The 19,282-nt window shown below is 31.7% G+C and overlaps 2 protein-coding genes across 2 annotated transcripts; one reads left to right on the top strand and one right to left on the bottom strand.

The window, feature by feature from the left end:
* Positions 1-2,822: 2,822 nt before the first annotated feature.
* LOC121117437 (tubulin alpha-1C chain) lies at positions 2,823-5,156 on the bottom strand. The gene is made up of 4 exons (XM_040711870.2): positions 5,128-5,156; positions 4,431-5,058; positions 3,167-4,223; positions 2,823-3,108 (listed from the first exon to the last, which is right to left on the bottom strand). Exons 2-4 carry the CDS (start codon positions 4,585-4,587, stop codon positions 2,979-2,981), a joined length of 1,344 nt encoding a protein of 447 aa, XP_040567804.1. The 5' UTR covers positions 4,588-5,058; positions 5,128-5,156; the 3' UTR covers positions 2,823-2,978.
* Positions 5,157-13,479: 8,323 nt separating this feature from the next.
* LOC121118188 (protein lifeguard 3) lies at positions 13,480-15,334 on the top strand. The gene is made up of 7 exons (XM_040712737.2): positions 13,480-13,947; positions 14,023-14,121; positions 14,178-14,333; positions 14,393-14,474; positions 14,536-14,679; positions 14,733-14,802; positions 14,865-15,334. Exons 1-7 carry the CDS (start codon positions 13,648-13,650, stop codon positions 15,067-15,069), a joined length of 1,056 nt encoding a protein of 351 aa, XP_040568671.1. The 5' UTR covers positions 13,480-13,647; the 3' UTR covers positions 15,070-15,334.
* The last annotated feature ends 3,948 nt before the right edge of the window (positions 15,335-19,282 follow it).

Genomic DNA, 19,282 nt, shown 5'->3' on the forward strand with positions numbered 1-19,282 from the left:
CACACACCCTTTATGTGAGAAACATGAATGCAATTATTGATTTGATCTGGGTGACTATATATAACACATCGTTACCTTTATTGTATCATGCAACCTTTCATCCGAAAAGGAACAGAAAAAAGGCCCGAAATTATTGAGAAGTAAATAAGAGAGGGCCAAACTAATAAATGAATGTTATGGTTGTTTAGAGCGGTTATTGAGCGATTAATGTTTGAAGTTCGAATTGGAAAGTAATTATGAGTTCTATAAACTATCAAAATTATAATACTAAAATAAATAAAAAATTCTATTAAAATAGATACTAAGCCTGATTGTTAAACCATAGACATGATATATAAGATACAATAAATATCAATAATATTGCATAATCTAATTTCCTTAATTCAAAGACAAAAAAGTTGGTAAAACGTTGAGCTTTAGTATGTTATTTATACGATGAATTTAGGGATTGATTATATTAAACGAGTATACACATGATGTTATAATAAATGTCTGAGAAGGACCTTTCGAATAACTCCTTAAATACGGCAAAGTAGAGTCATGCATATCCAAAATAAATAGACTAATAATATTTAATTTTTAATATATGTGTTTCAACATCACAAAATCAAATAGAATCATCCAAAATCTTTTCAAGTAATATCAACGGCATATTTGTAATGGAAAGATTCAAAGTACTGACTTAGAGGTATATAATTATTATTTTTTGTGATAACTGATAAGGCAATGTGGTGGATAATAAAGTTGTGTCGATTAGCGTCTACATTCTGATCGACAGAGCTGAGTGACGTCACAAATGTTGTATTAATTCAGAAATGAAAAGGATTATATTAATATAACAACGTGAGTTGATAATTTATCAAGGTGGCGGATGATATAGCTATGTAATTTCTGGTCAAGAGATCTCAACTCTTAATGCGAGATCCAATGAACAAGTGTTTCACTCGGTGGATCCCATCTCTTTTCATGGAAAGATCGTTCATAGTACAGGTACCTCTTCATATCAAGGTGACTTATGATCTCGTATTATAATTTATCCCTATACATAAATTCCTTCGGATCTTCCACGGAATCATCGTATACTTCTACATATAAGAACTAAGGAGTTCCGTAAAACGACAGAATAATCGACTAAGATACTTAGTGAGGAAGAGAGATTTCTAATCCTACAACCACAGCTCCTTCTTTGAAATTATTGAAAGCCAACTCTGCTTCGTCTCCTACTCTATTAAATATTAATAACTATTCGATAAATAAGTGTCCTTCAGTTTCCTGGGTGAACAGATATAGCGTAGAAATCACTCATCTCTATCACATTTATATTAATTCCATTTATAAGTTAGACTTTGTGATACACGGTTTATACGGATAATTATATAAACTGGATAATTCAAGCTCACGCCTGATTGCTTTATTACTACTGAGTCACTTATCATTGAAAAACAAGTGGAATATGATTCTAGACTTGTAAAGATAACGTGCTTCTCATTTCTCGATATTTTGGTCCGTAAAGCCTATTCAATTCTGATATTACATATAAATAGTTATTCGGAGCTGCTAAGGGATTATGTGTTTTACAAAACATATAACAAACCTCTTAACTTCTCTAGACTTATCTTGAAATATCTGAATATCATAAAAATTGAGTTGGGAATCAATTTTCTAAACAGCCAAATTGATTGTCACAATATTGGAATATTACTCTAGCAACGATCTAGAATCTCAGCACAAATAAATAAATTATCAAATGTTTTTCACAATAGATAACTGTAAGTTGTTTTACTGAAAACAATAGTTAAAATGTAACAATTTAACTCCATAGTTTCTTCATAGTATGTAGAAGTATATAAAAGTCTAGAAAAATGTATGTATTCTTGAGAATAGAGGCAATGATTTTACAAGGTCAGAAGTCAATGTGAAGTGCATTTGCACAATACAGGATTCTTCCATTAAATAGGATAATGTCCACCGAGTGAGGCACAAATACGCGATCCCTTTAACATGATGTAGTTCACACCTTTTTACCTTTTTTATCCTCCTTCGGCTTATAGTATTTACGGATAATTATTAATTAACACTTATCAGTATGAGTAACACTGGACTTGTCGGTTGTGACGTCATCAAAAAATTGTGAGCTAACGTCAACCAGACTACATTGCAAATTTCTCATCGACGCACCTTATATATAGTCATCTTACGTTTGATATTCTCTAATTAACTGATGATATATTTATCTTAATTCATTTTACAAAAAAACCGATTTATATATAGTTATTTATACGGAAGTTATATATGAAAAATATACAACAACCTCTCTTCCTTCAAATGTAATTAATAAATAATTTAATTTATTTATATTTTAAACGATACTCCTTTAATAAGGTTGACATCGAGATTTATTTTTCTATTTGATATATTGGAAGTCAGCTCTTTAGTCTTTCCACATTGGCTAGCGACTCTAACGAACCCGTTTATTAAATAATATTATCATTCAAAGAGCTGTATTGTTTTGCCGCAAGACAACACCATACTCTGTTGCTTTATTTACAAACGAATACAAGTATACAACGCTCATAGCCAATTAACAGAGTTCTACTACATTATATAATAAAGCCAATCTTATTTGTTTTGAAATTTGACTGGAGTTATGTGATCTAACGCATAAATTTTTCTCTTTCACATAAACCTTAAAAAAGAGAATTTTCATCACTCGTGTCCATTATGATTTTTCCATTTCTATAATCATTCAGTAATTTAAATTGTATCGTTGGTATCGGGCGTAATAAATTTCATTCGATTTAAATCACTTAAGAACAATAGTGTGTTGTTAAAAGGTTGCATTTATTTGAAAATATAAAATATTGACTTCGAATATTATACCTGAGTATTTATATTGTATCGAAACAATAAAAACGGTATTATGTATGTCAGTTAATTGTTTTAAGGAATAAAGTAGTTAACTATTTAGTTAAAAATATTTAGTATTCTTCTGCTTCCTCTTCTGGATCAATAGTGTCAAGTCCAACTTCTTCATAATCCTTTTCTAACGCTGCTAAATCTTCTCTCGCCTCTGAAAATTCTCCTTCTTCCATTCCCTCTCCAACGTACCTATTGATTAAAAAAATATTTAATTACACAACAACATTACTAGGACTAAAGTTCTTACCAATGAACAAATGCTCTTTTTGCATACATCAAATCAAATTTACGATCTAGTCTTCCCCATGCTTCTGCGATTGCAGTTGTATTAGAAAGCATACAAACAGCCCTTGGCACTTTTGCCATATCTGCTCCAGGAACAGCTGTAGGAGGCTGATAGTTAATTCCAACCTTGAAACCAGTTGGACACCAATCCACAAATTGAACAGTCCTCTTATTCTTGATTCCAGCAATGGCCGTGTTGACATCCTTGGGAACAACGTCTCCTCTATACAAAAGACAGCATGCCATATATTTTCCAAGGCGAGGGTCACATTTAACCATTTGATTACTTGGTTCAAAGCAAGAGTTTGTTATATCAGAAACTGTTAAGCTCTCGTGTGATGCTTTAGCAGCATTCAGAACTGGTGCATACGTTACTAAAGGGAAATGTATTCTTGGGTAAGGTACTAAATTAGTTTGAAATTCAGTGAGATCAACATTAAGGGCTCCATCGAATCGAAGAGAAGCTGTGATGGAGGAAACAATTTGACCAATCAATCTATTTAGATTGTTGTATCTTGGCCGTTCAACGTCTAAATTTCTTCGGCAGATATCATAAATAGCTTCATTATCTACCATAAAAGAGCAATCAGAGTGTTCAAGAGTTGTATGAGTAGTGAGGATTGAGTTGTACGGTTCCACAACAGCTGTCGCAACTTGTGGAGCTGGATAAATAGAGAACTCCAATTTTGATTTTTTGCCATATTCTACTGATAGCCGTTCCATCAGAAGAGAAGTGAAGCCAGAACCAGTTCCTCCACCAAAAGAGTGAAAAATCAAGAATCCTTGAAGGCCTGTACATTGCTCAGCTTGTTTTCTGGTTTTGTCAATTACCAAATCCACTATTTCTTTACCGACAGTATAGTGCCCTCTTGCATAATTATTTGCTGCGTCTTCTTTCCCCGTTATTAATTGCTCTGGGTGGAATAATTGTCGATACATACCATTTCGCACTTCATCAATAACAGATGGCTCCAAATCAACAAAAATTGCACGGGGTACATGTTTTCCAGAACCGGTTTCTGAATGTTGAGAAGAAAAGAGAGTCCAAAGTTAGATTTGAATGGTCAAGAATGAATGCATTAGTAGAGTGCAAAATATTTTTTTGCAAAGTTAAAAAAAAAAAGCTTATTTAGATAGTAGGGTTATTCGTCTTGGCAATAATCCAACATGTGCTTATCGAAAAATTATTTGAAATTATTTGTACAGGTACAATAGAAACCTATTACCTTGGAAAAATGTAGAAAAAGAGTCGTCTGACGGATTTTTTTCAGATACCATGAGTCCATCAGGATCAATTCCATGCTCCAAGCAATACAGCTCCCAGCATGCATTTCCAATCTGCACTCCGGCTTGTCCAACATGAATTGACAGACACTCTCTCATGATAGGATATTATTTAATCTAGACTATGCGAATTTTGCGTTACTATGGAACAAAATCCACTTTTGGAAAATTAATTATAAGTTTTGAATCAGTGATTATCTGACCCCTTCGTCAATGACTACTTGGATAACTAAGTACTAAGTATAAAGGAGATAATTTTTGTTTAAAGAATGTTTAGTATAAAGAAATGTTTCAATCGCGCTCTCTTTCTTTATATATTTTCATTCATCAACTCCTAAGACTTTGTAATAATGTGGTGTGTCGTGGAGCTTTTTTTTTTTTTTGGCCCCAACTTTGTATTACTTTTGAGCTGGAGAGCATCTAAAAGTAGATTTCCCCCTCTGTCTCTTCCTTATTCCTCTTCTGTTTCTCAGTCAAGGGGAATTAAGATTTAGGAAAGTCTGCCCGAAGAAGCCGGTTCCAGACAGTATGTATCTATGATAAAACGTGCATATTTTGCTACATAATTGCCTATTGTCGATATGATTTTTTAAAAATATAAAAAGTAACTTATCTAGGGGAGTGGACTCCTATACATACCAGGCAATATCTGTTTATAGCTAAAGATGTACTTAAGCATCAAGCTTATCAAAAATAGTTTATTATCAGAATATAATATGTAACTCTTTAGACAATTTGATTAAATTAGTCACATAAATTGATAAAATGAAGCAATAAAATAAGTCAATATTTAATATATGAAGTAATGATATACACAAATATAGAAGTTCGAATCGAAATATCATTTTATCAAGAAACATGATGATGATGGTAAAACATTGAATATTGTTTTACAAAAGAAGATTACATTATATTTGGGGTCAGTCCATAGAAAAAAAATACATAGGATTTCCATTGTCAGTTTTGAATGTACATTTTTAAACTGCTGCAATGAACAAAATAATGAGGAAGGGGTATGCTTTTTTTTTTTTTTTTTTTTGGTATGATTCTCGAAACTTCAGTGGGTCATTAATTAAGATTTTTATTAATTATAATATTTGTACAAAAAAGACCATGCAAAAATTATTAAGAAATATTAAAGATGTTTGATTTTGTCAATTTTTTGGTGGAACTTTCAACCTACTCATACTATGACTATGTAAAAAAATAGACTGGGATCTCTATGGAGTCATCTTCATTTAGGCCTATAATTGAAAACGGTCATATTTTTCATAATATATAGAACATTCACAAATATTATTTTTTAATAAAAGTTCAAGTAAAGCACTTGCTCTTATGGGTATCTTAAAGCAAACATTTTTGAAGTTGGTTGAGTCTGAGTGGAGTTTATGTAAAATTAAATTTAGAGGATCCTTCGAAAAATACCAAACTTTGAGGGACTCCGAATCGATAGGACATAAGTAGAATAAAAACAATATATTATCCACAAGGTGGTGTGAGAGATTTAATTGTTTAAACTAGTTGTTTTTTTTTTTTTTTTTTTGGCACAGCCCCCTAATTTTTTTTGTTCCAATATGAAGAAAAAAATTACTCGACAATTAATCTTTTTCTTAATTTTTGATCTAGATTATTTTTATGTTGACGCACGACATATTAGAAGGTATAAAAATGAGTTGAAAGAGTCCTTTGATCTATAGTTGGCTTTATGAATGATGGGCTGGAAACTTATATCTGAACCATAATAAATTTTGTGGAGTTCTGCATAAAAGGTATTAAAGTGGGTACTTGTTTCCTCTTACAGATGTAAGATTTTATTATATTCAACCGTGGACTACGAGTCAATTTGAAACCATAAATGCATTTATATATTTGGGATAATCTATGATACCTCCTTTTTCAAACAAAAAAGCTGTATGATACAAATTTGAAGGCGTATAAGAGTCACGATCAATAAATCTCAAAAAAAAAGTATTTGTATAATTTAAAAATGATCAAAATAAGTTAATAATAGCATACATATACTTAAAGGTCATTCATAAACCACTTGGTTCTTTTTTCACATGATTTTTACCCCTCTCCCCCATGTGGAATTTACCAAGAACCACATTTTTTTACACTTCACAAAAAACTTAATTTTTTGTGTTTAATTGTTTTTTAAACATAACTTTTTTAAAAGCCATCTGGTAGCCTTTTTTAGAAAAATTTACTCTTTTTTAAAAAGTACGAGATAGATCCTTCCTCTATTTTTGTAGTTTGTGCCCCATGTTCTCTATGACGTCATTTATGACTCTCCCTTCTCCTCCTCCTTTCCTTTCTGAGTGTCAACATAGCCGGTGAATGTATCTTCGAGGAGATAAATCCAAGTTCCATGTTTTTATTGCAATTTCTGTACGAGTTGCATCTTATATAACCACTTTCCCTGGCTAGGAGATCCAAGATCCACTTAAAAATTAGTTTAATTTGTTTGCTCTAAGATGTAACTGCTATTTAAACAAAGAAGATAATGATAGTTACAAAGATAATATTCTAGTACTGAAAAACTAAAAGTGCTAGAGGAATAAGGAATATGCGTAAGCTTAAATCTCAAGAGATATGCCAAACAAATTAGTAGCTAGTATTTTGGAATTAAAAATCTGACCATTTAAATTTATGTTTAATTGTGGACCCTCCCTCATGCATTTAGAAATATCCATTAATCTATATTAATGCGCCAAGTTTGTCGTATGTCAATTAGTCTGAGGATGACTTTTTGAGAGTGTGCTTAATAAACTTTGTAATTCCTAGCAATGTCAATTACCCCCACTAATCTAAAAAAAAAAATCAGACAAAGATTACTTTCCAAACGAACTGGGATTAAGAGTACACATTGCACAAAAGTCAACAATTTTCTAAATAGTGTTGCCTGTGGTAAAATATAAATTCTAAATTTCATAGAGGAAGGAACTCAGTCAAGAAAAATTTACATGTTTTAATGGTATCGAAAAAGAAAAAAAGAGAATCCCAATTTTTGACGGGTTCCGAGTAAAACTCGGCTTTTTATGCCAAAAAGTCGACTTTTTGCGTTGTTTTTTATTCACCTCATAAAACTCGAGTTGCAATTTACGAGTTTTGCTCATGGCACATCACTACTATTATTGAAAATATTGTGCGAATATTCTGCCCACCTCTGTAAGTATATTATCATTATTTTTTTTCAAAATGTTAATTATCCACTAATATGGTTAGATTTGGTTTCACTTCAGATATTTGTAGGACTCATTGGTAGGGTGTGCTTATTTTGTCAGATAAATTACTGTTTTGAGATTAGAAAAGAAAAAAACAGTTGTTGCATTTTCTCTTATTTATTCATTCTTTATCAAATTAATGGTGTGATCACATCTTCCTCTAATAAATAATCTATAGATTGCAACGTACCTTTGTGCAATATAATTAATATTGTCAGTAAAATCCCTAAAAAAATCTCTCTACTTCTGGATTGAAATTGATGGGATCTGCATTTATAAATTTTTCGTAAGAGTTAATACTTATGCATTTGGATTTCCTAGCCACAGGCCTTTTGATCCTCTCTTCACTTTCTGTTCAAGGAATCTCGTGAATAAAAATACATAACTTCCTCCAGATCTTTTATGGAATAATTGTATTCTTTTATAAGAACTAATGGGTCTCATTAAAAGATAGAATAATTTACTGAAACCCCAAGTGAGGAACAGAAAGTTTGGCCCTGAAATTAAAGTCGACTCTGCATTGTTTTTAAATAAAGTCCTTCACTTTTTTAGGTTATAATTAAGATTCAGTGGCATATTTCGTTATCTTATTTTTATGCAACCTTTCCTCAAAAAAAAACGATACATAACCAAATAAGTCCATCATACCAACAAAATCAAGGTAAATTGATAAAAACGCTTAAGCATTTAAAAAATGAATTACTTTTCTGTAAAGCCCTTTTTTAAATAAAGTTTTTAGGTTATTTAAGACGTGATAAAAACGCTTAAGCATTTAAAAAATGAATTACTTTTCACGTCATCTTGATTACATTTACTAAAAAATGTTTATAATCACACAAAAATCGAAGCAAGTTTTGGCGCGGTTGCGTGAGTATATATTACAATAATATTCCGACGACAACATTTAATTACTTATGAGTCTATATTATTACATAATGTAATGTATTAGTGTATATATATATATACAAGAAAATAAGAGAAGAGAACAAGGGGGAAGAAAACAATAATACATTACACATAATTTATATGTAAGGGAATTAAAACAAGTTAATAGATGCTTCATATTCTAATTAATTGATTAGTATTTACTTGCTGTGATATATATTCTTATGTAATTATTTTTTTCGTCGAAGTACTATTGTAATCTATTTTCACACAACCTAACCAGCGTATTATATTTAATTTTTTTAATAAATATAATCATCTTAATGGAGCATTAATCGATCAAAACCAACCTTTTCTAAAGGCAATTTGTTTAATTGAAATATTAGGTCTATTCTATAAGTTCAGCTATGATATAAAGCAGTTGAAGAAAAAATAAAAAAGATATTAGCATCTAAGTAAGGTCCTTCATTTTACTCGATTTTTTGGTGGGTATGTACATTATTTATTAAATATAATCAAGATAACATAATAAATAATTCATTTTTTAAATTCTGAAATGTTTTTATAATTCATTTTTTAAATAAATAATGTTTTTTCAATTTTTTAAATACTGAAATGTTTTTATCAATTCATTTTTTAAATACTGAAATGTTTTTATCAATTTATTTTTTATCTTGATTTTCGTATATATCGTTTTTTCATGTCGAAATATGGTACAGGGTATTTTTGGTTATACCCTAAAAACTTGATTTTGAAAAAAAGGCTTTAAAGGCCAAACCTTCATAAATTGAAAGTTTTAAAGGTCATATTAGTGTTCTATGGCTTAAAAAACAGTAATAAATGTGTGTTTCAGCCTGTGGGCAAAAATACTGTTGCATTGCGTTACATAACCGACGATGGATCAACAAAAATTGTATTCCTGTTCTTTTGGAAACGGAGAATTTGTATAGAATAACTAATTACTTTGTGTATTTATGAAAAGAATAAATTATACAATGGTTATGACGTATCAAGGGAGAAGATGGAACAGATGACAACAAAATTCAAAGGGTATTTTTGTGTTAGCGAGCTAACACTGTGCTAAAGGTCTACCAAGTTGAGATGCATTTTTTACTAGTCACACTCTCAGGCACAAGCCCTGAAAAGTACCCCTATAAAGTCTAAACTAAAGTAACATCATATATCTCACTATTTATCATGGTGCCTCCATTTACCAGGTTATTTATAATGTTTGATTTCTGATAGGATATTATTTGAATGACTTTTGGAATTGTCTTTGACAAGTTATATCCAAATTTTAGGATATTAATCTAAATAATAACAAAGCATAAATTCCACAAATCTGAGGGCCCAGAAAAAAACTGAGATCAATTTGGGTCCTGTGATCAAAGATAGATTATATTCTTAGCTTAATTTCATTGGAAAAAAATTGGTCTTCCTCTCTGTTATTAGTTGTTTACCGACAAGTTTGATTAAATTCTTGAGTTATTTAAAGCATTAATAAATTATTTCGAAACAAAATATATAATACGAGTACGTCCTAGAAATATATAAGAGAAAAAAAATTAACTAATACGACAGCAGAAGTACTGCAATTAACCAAATTAGAGTTACTTGAGTGTTAAGTAAATATTTTTAACGCCGTTGTATACAAAAACATGTATTATCATTAATTCAATAAATTAATTAATTGATGGAATTAAACATAGACAAAGGAGTTTACCTTAATATTTGATTGACAAGTTAATGAAATTGGAGACAGATTGTAAATTTAATTGAATGAGTATATAGAGTTGTAATATTCATATTCTTTGATAAATATCATTGAAGACCATTATTATAAACGTAGTTACATATTCAAATGTCTTTGTATCATACTAGAAAAATACACATAAAAATTCGTTGAAAGAGCCTATAGGTTATAAATAAGTTACTTGTTATGTTTTTCATCAATTGGCTTGATATCCATTGAAAGTATGAATTCACAGTCAGGGCTACGGATTCAGAGTCGGTACATATTTTGATGGAGCCGGAGTGAGAAAATTTGTACAAAAATTATTATAATTTATGTAAATAAAACTTTTTTATAATGTAAAGCTTACTTTGTTCGTAAAGTTTTTTTTCTAAATGGTTTTAAATTATAGATATTAAGTATTATTAATTTTTGAAACTTGAAAGTTAGCTCATTTATAAGTTTATTTCACAAATTTCAAACGTACTTTATAGTCTATACAATCACAATTCTCGAACATCTCTAAAGTCTAAATTATTTTGTTGGGTAGATCATAGCCAGTAGCTATGCAAGTTCATTACTTAGTCTTGTCAATCAGAGTAAAGAGTAACGTTACAGAGATAAGTTGTTGGTTATATTGTTTTTCCTCGGTTACGAATACATAAATTATGTTCAGGAACTTATGAATGTATTAGCTATGGATAAATATCGATCTATTTCGTTTGTTGCTCATCTTGTTAAATATCTTATATTCAAAATATTTTCTTTATACCTGGCACAATTATTTACTACATATGTGATATGAATAATAAGTAATAACAACCTATGGGCTATAGATAGTTATTACTTAAATTAGATCTAAATTAATATAGTCTCTAGAGTCAAATGACTCTTATATAAGCTATAAAATATATTATCAAAAAATTGTGTGTGGGAGTCGGAGTCGGTGTCATTAAAAATACTGAAATCGGAGTCGGGTATTTTTTTTACCAATTCCGCAGCCCTGCATTGAACAAAAAAGATAGTTTATGAAGAGACGAAGACCATCGTTCTTTTGCAATTCCAGATTTATCCAACTGTACTCAGCCTTACAGCTATACAGCTACATAGCTAGCTTCCTACATTTCCTTGTGCTTTACAACGACCCAACCTTTGAGTACCACCCCGAATTCTCTCAGTGGGTTTGTCCAATATGAATTATCCATCATGTCTAATGATATTATAATTAATATCAGAGAATTAAGTGATTAGCACTTCTTCCAATTGAATCGTTGTCATGTTTATGTATTTTTTTATATAATTTCAGGGACCTTGGCCTTAACTCAAGTTAATAAGAAAAGTACGTAAATTTTTGTAAAAGGTTGAAAAGAAAGAAACAAACTCACTGAAATATCGAATATGGATGAAAGTTTTGCAATAAGCCCCATAGAACGTTTTCATGTGACGTTAGCATTATTGATGTTGGCCATTTTTATAACAATCAAAACCCTTTTTTTATTCATATTAACAAAAATAGTGAGTTTTTGGCTGTCAAAATGGAACACCTTAATAAAAAAACTTAACCTTACTGTCTATCAAAAATCTATCTCTCTAATGCTTTGTTTTATTATAATTCAATATGCTTGAATTATTTTTTTATTCATAAAGGCATATAGTGAAGTTTAATCGAGATTTATTGGAAATTTGTCCATTTTATATTATAGTAAATATATCAACTTTAAACCTTCAAGATGGTGTCTCCTTCAATAATGATGCAATTTATGACATCAGTGAAAATACTGTATTAAAAGGGAAAATCCTAAAGGATATTATTGATAAATGATAATTCAAAGGAGACATAATATTATATCAGACTAGCAAAGGGTTAGACGGCGTTACTCGGGCAAGGAGGGAGCGGGATATCACATTGACAATGGTCAATGAAATTGAAAATTATTCTACTCTATAATTTATATACAGAATTATTCTATTATACTAATAATTATAATATGAATGTTTCGTTTTCGTCGAGAAAGATCCTGATAATTATAATTTCCTTGCTATGATAATAACGATGGAGCAGGAAATTGACTTTATTTTATACCAGATCCCTATAAGGTTTGGTATATTGGGTTCTGGTATAAATTATGCAGAATGAAATAAAGCCAAATTCCCGCTTCATCATTATTATCATAGTAAGAGGATTAAAATTATCATGATCTTTATCGGCGACAACAAAACATTCATATTATAATTATTAGTTATTAGAATAATTCTGTATATAAATTATTTTCTGAATAATTTTCAATTATAGGGCTCTGATTTATGCTAATCGGTAATCCCACTATATGAATCCTGTTAAGTAAGGTAATCCACAAAGTCTCATCATAGCTCATAATTATTTAATAAAATGTGCCTGAAATTGAAAATACACATTTGTAATGGTGGAGTCTATCCTTTTATGTACAAAAATTATGTAAAAATTGAAAAAAAAAAAATATTCAGAAAATGACTGATATTTTAGTTAAACATCAATTTTTATGTGTTAAATTTATATGCAATTGAATCTCCACACATATTTCTACAAACTTTATTTTTTACGAATCCAATATTTCATTAAAAGTTCATTTTTTTGCACCTGAAAAAACGAAATTGGTATTTTTCAATGTTTCTTTTTTTTTTACAATAACTTTTTTGATTATGTAAAAATTTAGAAAACGTAGTTATTCGTAAAGTTGTTTTTAGAGAGGGCAATCCCTTTTTGACTTATAAATCAACCCCTTTCCTAGTTCCAAAAAACGGATTTTGGGTTTTGGGTATAGCATAATCCCCCCTTATAAGACCTCCCAAAAAAAAAAAAAAAAAAAAATCGGCACCCCTTCTTTGCCTGAACAGGTTCTAAAGAGGTACCCATGCTAAATTTCAGCCTCGTAGGTTCAACAGTTCAGCATAAAGGACATCCACACGCAAACTCTATTTTATATATATAGATTATATTCAATATTATATTATGTTACTTTATTAATAATTATAATATTGATTCTTCCTCTTATTCTTGAGTCATTATTACTGGGCTATTGGCTATTTTTTGCTTCTCTTCTATATGTGTGTCAAGTGTAAACGCTTTATTATTATTTTACATTATGAACGTAAGTCCCAATTTGTAACAGTATGCAGTTTCAGCCAAAGGAAGATATGGAGTATGACGTCATTTCGTTCAGACATTTTATTTTATAACCTAGCTACTGACTGTTTATTGACTATTGTGATCACTCAGAGTTTTCAAGTTTTGCAAGAAAAAGTGGGTTTGATCGATCACTTAGTATTTTAAGTACAAGCATGGATCCTACTAAGACTCAATATCCACAGCAGCCGTACCCTCCCGGTCCCGTACAACAACCCTATCCTCCGGGACCTCCACAACAGCCATATCCTCCAGCAGGAGGTCCTTATCAGCAACCCTATGCCCCGCCTGGAGGACCTGCTCAACAACCCTATCCTCCTCCTGGAGGTGCTACACAGCAGCCTTATCCTCTTCCGGCTGGAGGACCTCCACAAACACCATTTTTTGGAGGTGGCTTTCCTGCCCAACCAGGAATCGCTCCTCCGCCCTATAGTGGAGGACCCGCTGTTCCTAAGGCATGTTGATTACTCATCACATTCAATTCGAATACTTACTTCAAAATATATTCATTCATATTTTCTTTTCTTCAGATTCCACGAATGGAACCTGGATCCTGGGGAGGTGGCTATGACAGTGATGCAGAAGGCGGAAATGCAGGGATATCACCCAGCTCTTTTGGAGATAAGGCTGTAAGTTGTTTTCATATAATTTCGGTAGAATTTATACCGTCTTGTATTGTAATTAGGTCCGTAGAGGTTTTATAAAAAAAGGTTTTGGGATACTGTCTGTTCAATTGATCATTACCACCATTGTTATTGCAATGTTTATGAAGATAGAGCCGCTCCGAATGTTTGCATATAAAAATCCCGTTTTGATGTATGTTGCTTTTGGTATTGTATTTGTAAGTATCAAGGAATTATGACGTTAGCTCATATATATTTGATAAAACTTCAATTACAGATGACTTTATGTGCAATGGCCTGCTCTGAGAGTTTAAGGCGTAAATCTCCAATCAATTTGATACTCCTTGTCATTTTTACACGTAAATATACCTTTTCATTCAAACTGTTTCATATCTCATTATTGTTATTTTAATATCACAGTGGCGGAGTCCATCATGTTAAGTACGGTTACTGTCCACTACAAAACTGAGGCAGTTCTGCTTGCTGCTGGAATTTGTGCTGTGGTCACTTTTGGCTTAACGATTTTTGCTTTCCAAACTAAAATCGATTTCACCAAATGTGGAGGTAATTGAATGTTTTTTTTATGTTAATACTTATTTGAAAGTAATTAATTGTAGCTTGTCTTATGGTCTGCGTGTTGATCTTGTTCCTGGCTGGTTTAGCCATGATCTTTTTACCTACAAACAAGTAAGTGAAGGCCTATTTCTTATTCTTTTTTATTTATTCATGAAAATATAACTCTTTTTCAGATATGCATCGATAGCTTATAGCTCAGTTGGGGCTCTAATTTTTTCACTCTACATTGTATATGATGTACAAATGATGATGGGAGGAAATCACCGATATTCGATTTCACCGGAGGAGTACATTATGGCTGCACTGAATTTATATATTGATATAATTAATCTTTTCATGTTTATCTTATCAATTATCGGTGCAACCAGTGGTGATTAGTGGAACTCACTGATAATAAAATGATCAAAGCTTGGAGCAAAATATTATATTGGAAATGTGAAGATGTGTCTTGAAAATAAATCAGAAATCTTCAAAAAAATGTTTATATCTCTTTCAAAGATTTTATATTATACTAATTTGATTTTTTTTCTTCAGCTCTATTTATATATTTATTCATCGAAGTAAATAATATGTAAATATTTTTGTCGTTGTATGATTGTTGGCTTAACTGTTTAAAAGTTGAATAATAAAAGTTTTATTAATACACACGGACTTTAATTGGTGAAACCTAATATTACGTAAAATCAATCTCAATAAGGAGGTGGAATCCAAACAAACTTATTTTCTACGGAACATTAAATAAGATTTCATGCAATCACTTGCAAAAAAATTCCCTTTCTGCTACAATTAATAACAAAATTATAGCGGGCTAAAGTTGTGAACCAGCTACTCGTCCCCACCAAGTAATAGTCAACAGCTGAGTCGCTCTTTTTCTCCTTTATAATCAATAGGTTGTGCATCTAGTTATTGTATAGGTCGTTATCTGAATTAGACTATGGAAAGTAGTCACAGTACCTCTCCCCAATTTTGATAAGTTGCCTTGTGACTAGTTCCTTCATGTTGCTAAGACTGCAGTCTTCCAAAAACTCTGCCAGGTTTGGAAAGATAGCAATCTTACTGGCATTCACTTTTTGGTTCCTTTAATTAAGGTTTGAAACAAAAGCAGAATTTTTTTCGCTTGCTAAGGTGATATTGTCAGCTAAGTATGCAAGAAGAGTTAACCAGGTTGATTTTCTGAATTTCTTTGCAAAAGCGTGGCTTTTATCAGTCATCAATATTTTAAGTTCGGTTAGAAGAATCCACACTCCATTCAGGACTTTTTCCACGTGAAAGCCGCCTAACTTCGGTATGGAAAAGAAGGTTTGAATATTCAGCCTCTCAACACTCACATAAATCACTAAACATTCTTCAGTATTCAGTACATACACTTTTACAACCTTGACTATCTTAATTGCATCATTCAACACAGATTCCACTTCCAGATCCAAATTCTTCAAAACTAATGCCTGGAAATAAATCATACAACAGATGACCTGAATATTCTGTTGTTTGACCAAAGCTGCAAAACCAATTGACGTGACCAATCATTGTAGGACCTCCATTAACTGATATTGCAATACAATCTTCACACTTTAAATCAACAATTTGGTTTTTAAAGTAGGCATCAACCTTATTTAACACATCAATACAACAAGTCTCAACTCAAAAGGAAAACATAGCAACATTTTTTCTTCAATTTCCTCAGAACCCCTGTATACAACATATACCATCAGCTGTGAATAGCTACTGACTTCTGTAGTTTCATCAAGTTGAATGCCAAACTCTTTACTCTTTTCTAAAGAAGAAATCACTTGTTCTCTCACATTTTCTTCTAAGATGGAAATTCTTTCTCTAATAACTTTTGCAGAAGAAGACGCTGTATTCAATTGTTTAGCTACTTTCTGCCCATACAATGGGGACCAATGGGCAATTTGTTGAATATACATTTTGCCAAACGGACATTTCGCCGAAGATCCATTTGGAACATTTGGCCAAAAAATGATATTAAATTTATTGATTGGATATTTTAATTCAATTTAAAATGATATTATGATATATAGCTATTGTTCATATGCTATATATGTCATATACATAGTTGTTCTTCACTGTAAGGATTGTGGTAAAAAGGTTGCAGACAAAATCATTGCGTGGTAAAATTGTTGTGGGTAATATTATCGTGAAGCAACACCACTGTAAGCAATATGATTGTGAGTAATTTCATTACAAGACAATATCATCGTGTGCAATTTCGTTGCAATTAATCTTATATTCGGCTGATAAAACTATTGAATGATGAAGAAACTTGCTATGAAATACCCCATGTAATATCCCCGGCCCAAAGATTGTACAGGTGAATCACTGGGCCCCAAAACAGTTTGAACTCTATTGCTTCCGTGTTTTTATGCATTTATGACCCTGTTATAACATGCTTTAACACACCACGAACCACAAGTTGTGCAGCTGAACAGTTGAACTCCGAGGTAGGTCAAATTTCATCATTGCAGATTATCTAAGCATCCAACAACTCTTTTAATATATGGAAAAATACCCTAGGCCTCAGGTTGTAGAGTTGAAGTACTGGACCTCAAAGCAGTTTAAGCTCCACTGTCGCCCCGTTCTAAGCATCAAGGACCCATTAGAATATGCTAGAATACACACAGGCCTACGTGTTGTGTAGTAGAGCTCCTGGGTCCGAGGGAGGTTAAATTCTTCAGCCACCCCTTCCTTGAGCATCCAGAAATCCAAAAATACAGCCAAGCCCTCAGCTTGTACAGATGAAGTCATGGATCCCAAGTTAGCTTAAACTCTACCTCCGTCTCGTTTTTAAGCACCAAGGACCGTTTGTAATATGCTATTACACATCCCCAGCTCACGCGTTATGCACCATCTTCTTCTACGCAAGTACTTTGTACTTTTTGTACAAGTTTTATGTGATGAATGGTATTAAATAAAAATGTATATAGATAGAAATATAAGGTATGTATTTTACTTGTAATCCTTATCATTTATTGGAATAATGAAGTATTATACATATCCAATTTTAAGGGATTGATTGAGCACAACCCGCAAGACGGGGTGTATCATAGCATATTAGAAGATGTCCTTGGTGCTTAAAATCTATTGATTTGTAGAGTTTAATGTGCTTATTGGTCATGCAATTCCCTGTACAACCTAACGTACGGGGTGTATATAGGATATCAAAAGGGTTCCGTGATGCTCAGGGAAGCGGCAGCGGCATAATTTACCCTATTTTGGGACACAGCAGCTCATATACACAACCCATGTGCCTGATGTATTATAGCATATTAGAAGGGGTCTTTGGTGCTTATAAATGCGTCGGCAGTAGAGTTTAAACCACCTCACATGTACAACCTGTGGGCTGGTGTGTAGTTTGGAATATTAGGAGGGTTCCTTGATGCGTAGGGAAGCTGTTACGGAAAAATTAAACATGCCTTGGGGCACAGCAGCTCATTTATGGCCTCAAAGAGTTAAAACAGAGATTTCAGTCAGTTTTTGAGTTTGAAATTGATGACATAACTATATGGTAACATGATATATGTTCAAAGCATTAGTGAGTCTACTCAAAAAATTTGAGCAGGAGCACGCTCATTGTTTCAAATAACAATCGAGAGCAGGAGCACGCTCGCCATTTTAGAACAGCGATAAAATTGCTCGAATTTTGCTAATTTATAAAATCTATATTACTATTTTTTTCCATTTTTCATCTTATGAGATAACATCAAAATATTTGAGAGTTAAAGAGTATTTTTACAGATTGTAATAAAAGACGGTTGAAGATATGTCTCAAGATGGCCACTCTAAGATTCACACATCAGTTCCCTCTGTAACACAACCAGCTTTTTGTGTGTGGAGATTATGTTGGAAGATAAATCTTACTGTTTTGTTATCGAATTTTCCCAACTAAAATACGATTTTCTTATATTTTTATTTAGTAACTTGAAATAAGATCTCAAAATTTCATGGAAGCATAAGTTCAAAAACTTGAGAACTCTGTGTTTAATATCAAACTAATTATCAGGCTTAACTGGATGATAGTACATGAAACCTCGTACTAATATGTCCCATATGACAGTGTTTCCCAAACTTTTGGTATGCAAAGCATACCAAAAGGTAAATAATCATTTCTTTACATACCTATTTTAATTAAACCGATTATTTGGGTAAGCTATTGCAATAAATAATGTATGGTTGTCACAAATCGTGTGGAACGCTTGAACTTGCCTCAAAACCCACTGTTGGGGAACCATTACCCATTAGCACTTAATGGCAATGTGAATTCTATCAATTTAAATTGTTATTCAAATATTTGGCAGAATTGCTATAAGATCTAAACAGACACAAATGTTACTTGCTAATTTATATACTGTTTTCCTCAGCTACTGTTGAGAGGGTATCTTCTTAAGGTGTTCTTTTGCTTAAGAATAGATGCCAAAGTTTAAAAGCTGAAAACTTTAAAGAAAGAAAAAACTTTTGTCAACGAATCAAACATTTAATAGTTTAATCTTGGATTAATCATTCTAGGTTTTTTTTTAAATTTTGAATATAATTTTAGATCTTTAAGTTTGATTTATTCTTCTACATTATTTCTCTT

This window comes from Lepeophtheirus salmonis, chromosome 5 (assembly GCF_016086655.4).
Source record: "Lepeophtheirus salmonis chromosome 5, UVic_Lsal_1.4, whole genome shotgun sequence".
Classification (NCBI taxonomy): Eukaryota; Metazoa; Arthropoda; class Copepoda; order Siphonostomatoida; family Caligidae; genus Lepeophtheirus; species Lepeophtheirus salmonis.